At 40.5% G+C, this 8,048-nt stretch overlaps 1 protein-coding gene across 1 annotated transcript; it reads left to right on the top strand.

The window, feature by feature from the left end:
* Nucleotides 1-1,174: 1,174 nt before the first annotated feature.
* LOC137287426 (NXPE family member 3-like) lies at nucleotides 1,175-7,182 on the top strand. Its single transcript, XM_067819696.1, has 4 exons — nucleotides 1,175-1,275; nucleotides 3,047-3,745; nucleotides 5,886-5,947; nucleotides 6,394-7,182. The coding sequence occupies exons 1-4, from the start codon at nucleotides 1,175-1,177 to the stop codon at nucleotides 7,170-7,172; spliced, it is 1,641 nt and encodes a 546-aa protein (XP_067675797.1). The 3' UTR covers nucleotides 7,173-7,182.
* The last annotated feature ends 866 nt before the right edge of the window (nucleotides 7,183-8,048 follow it).

The raw sequence follows: 8,048 nt of genomic DNA, 5'->3' as shown, positions 1-8,048 counted from the left end.
TGTGACTAAGAGACTAACTCTGCTCAGCACATTGCCCCGCCTTGAATGACAGGGGTACAGTGCCCCATGATTACAATGAATAGTTGTGCTACTAATTCGTTTTGCTTCTAGAACACACTTGACTGGCTAAATACATTTGCAATATGTAAAACAATAAAGAAAGATTTGCATTAAGTTCAAGAAGAAAAGGCCCATTGCCATTTCGAGCACTACTTCATTTTAAAAACCATTGGAGGTAACGAAAGACCAGTGAAGTCTGGAATCGAGTATAACATATTCTGCGCATAAGTAGATGAATTGACTTTCTACACATGCGCATCGGCAACAAAAAGGGCGACAACGCGACAATGCGACATACATTTTGCCGCATTGTCGCGTGTCGCGTGTCGCGTGTCGCGTGTCGCGTTTCAGTCAATTTGTTAACTGCATACTATGGTCAATATTTTAATAAAACGCGACACGCGACAGTGCGACATCGCGACATTTTGATGAAATGTAGCGTTGTCGCATTGTCGCGTGTCGCGTTTTAGTGAATTCTTACATATCTTAGATAGGGCGACAATGCGACAACGCGACATATTTTGATCTTGAAAACTTTGGAGGAACAGAGAAAATATTCGGAACGCGACACGCGACACGCGACACGCAACATCGCGACAGTGCAACAAATAGGCGAAATGTCGCGTTGTCGCATTGTCGCATTGTCGCGCTTTGGTTAATTTGTGCCTCATTTTGTTTGTTTTTGAGAGGGCGACAACGCGACAACGCGACAACGCGACAATGTCCCTTCTCGGATTCCATACCTAAGGACCGTTCATGATTTATGGCTGGGCGTGTGGGGTATTGGGTATATGTGTAAGGGGATCAGTGATGTAGGTCTGATTTACAATCTGAGACAGGTTCGCTATAAAATAATAAAATGAAGAAAAACACCCCAGCAGTCTAAATTACAACCAGTCTGTCGTGCAGGTGAAGCACCTGACAAACAGCACAGCACTGTAACTACTCCATGCAGAGAGTGGTATCTATATGCTGCTGACACTATACGACGGCTTATCACGGCTTATCACAGTCAGTGGTTGGCGCGGCTTGGCTTGAACACCGCTGTGTGACATACTGTCGGGATAAAGGTGTGAAATACGTCATCTTGTTTGCACATATGGACTCATTTGTCATGAACATCAACAAAAGAAAGGCATGCGTGTTCATCGGTGTGACAATTTGGTGTGGACTATGTGTGATCTATATGACCAAGGGGTCGATCAAGTATTCACTGTACGTATATACATATCATCACGTTATAGTGTGTGTGTGAGAGAGAGAGAGAGAGAGAGAGAGAGAGAGAGAGAGAGAGAGAGAGAGAGAGAGAGAGAGAGAGAGAGAGAGAGAGAGAGAGAGAGAGAGAGAGAGAGAGAGAGAGAGAGAGAGGGAGAGGTGAATACGCATTCCTTTAAATTTAGGATTAAAATATGCGAATGCAGCAGAGAGTTCAGATGACTGTTTCATTAAGGCGTCAGTCAGGCTTGTTGGATTCCTAAGCATTTCAGGTACGGTCTTGCCATATTTGTCTTCAGTCAGTTATATACGTTCCGTCGTACCCCTACACTCTTTGCTGTATTTACTAAAGTCTTGTTTCAATGTGCAATAAAAGTATTTTTTATAATGTAGACGATGACGGGGATACAGAGTATGATGCTGTACATAACTTTGAACTTTGAATGTAGTGATCAGGATGACCAAAGGAAATAGTGATTAGTGACCAAAGAAAATGTTAACCTTTCTTAGCCTCCGTTTCGAGCATAGCCAGTGTACATCCTTTCTGGTTGTCTGGACCATTTAAAAATATCGTGAGCGATGGCAGATTGGTGTGGTTTGTTAGCCACGTATTACTTGGTATTTCCTTGTATGATTTCACTTACCTTATTAACTTCCTATTCAGATCAGCGTGTTACATATAGTTTATTATTTCCTTTGTTCATATCCATTTCTCCTGGACAAACCTGGGCCTAGATTTTCACAGCTGTCTTAGTGCTAAGATAGTCGTAAGTGCCATACGTTAACATTAACTATCTTAAACCTAAGAGAGCTTCGAAAATATGGACCCTGGATTATATTTCCCATGTTCAGATGTTGACCTAACCTGACTTGAAAGTTAAAAATAGTAAACTCATTCTAGTGCGCTTTATAGTCGATGAGCCGATGAAGCAAGAATGAATGAGTGTTTAGTTTTACGCCGCACTTAGCAATATTCCAGCTATATGGCGGCGGTCTGTAAATAATAGTCTGGACCAGACAACCCAGTGATCAACAACATGAGCATCGATCTACGCAATTGGGAACCGATGACGTGTGTCAACTAATGTCAGGGAGCCTGACCATCCCATCCCGGTAGTCGCCTCTTACCACAAGCATAGTCGACTTTTATGGCAAGCATGGGTTGCTGAAGGCCCATTCTATCCCGGGACCTTCACTGGTCAGAATGAGCATAGCTGAGTCAACGATATGTATAACAAGATATTCATATAACTAAGGTATACATGTCGATAAGGATTAAAATGTTAATTGATACTTCATCAATTCTCACAGACCATGTATAGTTGGATCGAATGGGTTATTTATTTATTTGAGTGATTAATTGATCGATCGATCGATTGATTGATTCAATCGATTGATTGATTGATTGATTGATTGATTGGTTTTAGCGCCTACTGTGACTTGAATGACCATGAATGATTGGATCGTGTGTTTTTTTTAATTTATTTATTGATTTGTTTGTTTCTTAGTTTGTTTGTTAATTGATTTATTTATTTGACTTATCATTGCACGTGATTATGATGGTACCCTCCATGGACCAGGACACGATGAGCTCTGACCGACCATCACTATACTATCACTGATAATCAGTAATCGATAGGGAATCGTGATATAATCCGAGTCATGCAATGGACTCCGGAAGCAGAAATTTATTAGTGTTATACATAGAAGCTGACTGTAATTATTTTCTGATATTACATGTAGCTTGATTTATTTTCAATTTACGTTTCAGCTTGACGATTTCCCAGTCCAGTTTATTCAGGTTTTTACATCGATGGCCGAACACTACAAACAACGATGCAGCAACAGGGGGACCTCTATATTTGAAAGAAGAGACTTTACGGAAAGGACCAAAGTACAATGTTTCAAAATTTGCTGATGCAAATAAATCACTTATGTATTTAAAACGGAAGTCCTATTCTCTGGGTGACCTCATCCAAGTCCATATAGATCTGTATGATTCTCAGGGCAAAAGAAAGAAAACTGGAGGTGATTTTTTGAGAGTGTGGATGGAAGACACCAAGAATTCAAATTCCGTTTCCGGTCAGGTTTTCGATCACAACAACGGAAGTTACACTGCTGTCGTCAAAGCTGTTTGGGTGGGCCACGGCACCATAAGAGCGTTCATTGCTACACGGCGAGAAGAGATTGTTTACTATTATAAAATATTCGAAAAGTATACCAGTTTGTGGATCACATATGCTATATTCAGAAAGAACAAGCTTCAAGAAACAAGCAGATGTTCCATAACTGTGCCAGGCGAGGAAAAATCGGGCAGTTGGTGTAATTTTACCATGGCGAACAATGGGTTCCCTTGGTATTGCTTGAAACCCAAGAACAAGCAACTGACATGTAGGATGTGGACATATTCCACCTCTGGACTCACCTTCGCATACAAACTGAACACCAATGAAGACGGCGTCACACGTTGGTATGTACTTCCTTCATAAATATTGTCTTAGAATTGTGTTTGCTTGTCTAGTGTGACTCCTAGCCTGGGTACATGCGTAGTACAATGGATAGATGGAATGTTAGGGCAAGTTAAATATTGGCCAAGCTGTTAAATGGCAAGATGTAAACTTCTTTATTGTAACAACGAAGTTGCAGGGAATATAGGAACGAGTTAAGTCCCTCCGTCCGTGCTTCCCTTCGAGTGCCCGGGCATCCGTCACACTTTATCCGTAGCAGATCTCCTGAACTCTTCGTGATAGCTTAACAAAACTTTAGTACACATATCAAGCATGATACCCAGATGTGACCCAGATATGAATTTTATCTTTAGTTGTTTCCATGGAAACATGAATCTTGTCCGGAGGAGATCTCCTAAACTCTACATGCTAGTTTCATCAAACTTGGTACAAATATCGAGCAAGATGCCGAGATGTGCCTTTTGGGGTTTAGACCCAGATATCAATTTCAGCTTTTGCTATTTCCATGGGAACGCGTCTTAGGCTGTGACTATGAGGATGCCAGCTTGTCCAGAGCAGACCGTGCAATATTTCTTTACAAACCTTGGCACTTAGATAGTTCAGGGGGTGTAGTGGCGCCCTTAGATAGTTTCGGTTTTCTGAATGAAATATGTTTTTTGATATCCATGGCAACAAGTTTTACTTTGACTGGAAGTGGTGGTAGTGCTCTTTTTCCGGAACAGAACTTTAAAGTACTTTCCTTCCATTTTGTAATATATTTACAGCCTCGGTTGACACTATAATTTATTCACTGTCACGAGAGGGACATGGGCTGAGGCATCCTCGATGTTTGTTAATGTTCCCTGAGCCCATAAACAGAGGGTACCTCAACCCATGGTCCCCGAGGGACCAGTGAGCGAGGTACGAGTATTTATCTTACCCAACACCTCAATGTTAATTTTGAGCTGTATATACCTGTTTTCCCGCAGGTATTGTCTTAGTTGAGTCGCCGCCATAAAAGGCGACAATGCTTGTCGTAAGAGGCGAGTAACGGGATCGGGTGGTAAGGCTCACTGACTTGGTTGACACATGTCATCGGATCCCAATTGCACAGATCGATGCTCATGTTGTTGATCACTGGATTGTCTGATGCAGACTCGATCATTTACAGACCGCCGCCATGTAGCTGCAATATTGCCAAGTGCGGCGTTAAACTACACTCACTCACTCATCCTTCCATCGACTTTAATTCACAAAACATCGGTAATTTTCGTACGTCATTACGTGAGTCAATGATATTCGACATAAAGAAGCACAACCAAGAAGTACCGAATGAATTGCCATTGGCAACGAGGTGCATTGCAATGCACCTCGCTTGAAAGCAGGGGACATTGAAAATAATAGAAGAGTGCTCAGCCAGTCAGAAAGCGACATTTATGTGTGAGACTAGATAAGTATGACTGTATCATTCGTGCAGATCGATGCATATGCAGTTGATCACCGAATCACTGGATTATCTGGTCCAGATTCTGTTATTTACCGATTGATTCATGAAAAGTATTTTGCCATTGCGGGGGAAAGTGATGACTTTGTCTTCTTCATTTTTACGTGTACCACTTCTAGATGCCGTTCAGAGACTACGTTAGTTTCTGAAATGTGACGTTTTGCTCTTGCTTTATTTAGAACTGTATCTATTTTGATATGTTCTTTTATGGTATCAGTTAACGTTTTTCTGGGACTTTAAGTATGTCTAATGCTTCTAGTACGATGCGAGGAGCTATATCGGATAGAAAGATAAGACATAAAATGTGAAACATCTCTACCCATGAATGGAGACAGTACGATAAATGTTGGCAATATTCTAACAGTACTGGAGAATGTTAAAATAAATACACTGATCATAACGTTTAAAAGATAAAAAAAACAGGACTCAAATGACTCCAAGGATGTTCACACATATGATTATTACTCATTCTTGAAAAGCTAGACGTGCTTCATTTAGGGCTAATACACCGGGGAAAGTGCTTTCGGAAGTGACAGGCGTGTACAACAGACATCAGCAGTGACTCACTATTGTTCAACATGTATTGCTCAGCATGTACACTTTTATTAGTGACAAATGTAGATTGAATAGTATATCTGAAGCGGTTTTACTTCATACAGGTCTTCCAGAGATCCTGCTCCAGATATGCTACCGAAGTTTGTGAATGTATCCATAGAAAACGGTGAGTAATGCACACGGTTATGGATTTCCTGACATTACACGTTCTTATGGAACGCCGGTGTGATTATACGAGGCGTTAACAAAGCGCTCGCGCAAGCACGCCCATTGACTAAGATACACACAGATACCGTGACACACATACATGTACAGACACGGGCACGGGCACGCACACACAAACACACGTATATATGCATGTAATATTTGTCAACATTTCGTGTATTATTTTGTTACTTTGCTGATTGCTATCTCGTAATTTTGAGTAATGTCTAAATACTGTATTTCCAAAATGCTCTTAAACAATATCCTGTGTGAAAAGGAAAAGCGAAGTTTTGGAAAAAATATATAGAATTGTAATACTGTCAAATTTCAGTTTAGAGACAAACTTCTGATTCTTTAGTGTCCCAATGTTCTAATTTATTACATAACTATAACATTGAATACCTTCAGCCAAAGAAAGCTCCACAGAGGCCTTTAGTCAAGTTGCGTGTAACAAGCTCCCTCCCAAGGTAACGTGGCAACGGAAGTCCCCGAATGGCTACTTTCTCCATGGAAAATGGCATTCACTACTGTGTACTGACACACTGCCTCGCACCATGGATGCTTACAGACAATGCTTGAAAGGAAGGACGCTCTGGCTTCCGGGGGATTCAACAAGCACCCAGTTCAAAATCAGTCTTCACAACTTCTTGAAGTTCAAGTCACACTCATATGGACACCTACCCACTACCGATACAGATTCAGAATACAACTTTTCTATTTCTTTCCACGCTCACGAATTACCATTTTACCATGGTAAGTCCCACTATTCACGATCATCAAATCTAGCAGAGCACATCGTCCTTGACCATCTCTCGAACACTACCAAGGACATCGTTGTGCTATATCTGTACGTTCATTTCACACTTGTCCACCCGGATGTTTTCAGGCAACATGTTCGAAGACTTGTTCCTTCTGTGAAGAACCTTTTGGGGAGAGCTCCTAATGTAACACTTGCAGTACGTGGGCCACATGCATTTTTCAGATCGAGAAAACGTTTGCTATCTTACTGGGGTCTTCAGTATGCTGATATCTGGCATGAAGAATTCGCCTCATTTCAAGACAAAATTGTGTATCTGGATTTCTGGGATTTCTCCATAGCATTAGGACCTAACGATTTTCACCTACCTGGAAAAAAGGTGAATCAAATGGTTCATCATATGATGTCTCTGTTGTGTGATAGAGACTAACAATATCTGTAGGTTTAGTGTAAAATATTCAATTTGATCTCAGAAACAGTGAATAAATGTAAGATCTAGATTCTGTCATACCTTCAGACAATAATCAAAGACAAAGTGATATGGTCGTGACTGTTGATAAATGACATTCGACAAGGAGACATATCTGAACTCATCCTTTAAATGAGTCAAAAAAACCCTTTATCTGCATAAGATATTTCGACTGGTTTTCAGGTTACAATGAAAGCAGTGCGATCATAACCGACGCATGACTGTAGTATATGTCTTCATGATGCGTATGACTTTTCTTTTAGGGACAAGGTTTGTGACACCTTAAAAACTAACACGGAAATGTTCTAAAAGTGAAAATACTCTTGTGTCATATCTATCGGCTGAACATGAAGAATACTTCAGTCATACGCATAGGATCACAGATGAACCGAATACAGAGATCCATATATCGTCCATATGTCCGCCCAGTGATTCCAAAGAGAGTATGACTTCTGGAGAATACTTTAAGACTACCAAGATATGAATAAAACTTTGCAAAAAGGACGAATGAATTTGTATTTCAGGAGGTAACTTCAGCTCAGTTTCAGAATCTCCTTATAAAGGTATGACAAAAGACATTGAAAAAGAAGATATTACATCAGTAGACATATGGAAACCGATGGAGATAAAGACAGTATCTCCATCATCAAAGAGTTGTGTGATACACAAACTGATCCTAAATGATCAACCTCTCCAAACGAAAATTTACCGATACGGATATCACTCTATTTAAACGGTGTTTGAAGTTTATACCAACACCAAACCAGAACAATTGAAAATGGATATGGATATGTTTCACTTAAAACAAAAATGTATAAAGTCACTTCGAATAAAGTG

This window comes from Haliotis asinina, chromosome 6 (assembly GCF_037392515.1).
Source record: "Haliotis asinina isolate JCU_RB_2024 chromosome 6, JCU_Hal_asi_v2, whole genome shotgun sequence".
Taxonomy (NCBI): domain Eukaryota; kingdom Metazoa; phylum Mollusca; class Gastropoda; order Lepetellida; family Haliotidae; genus Haliotis; species Haliotis asinina.
This window is presented reverse-complemented; position numbering and strand designations above follow the sequence as displayed.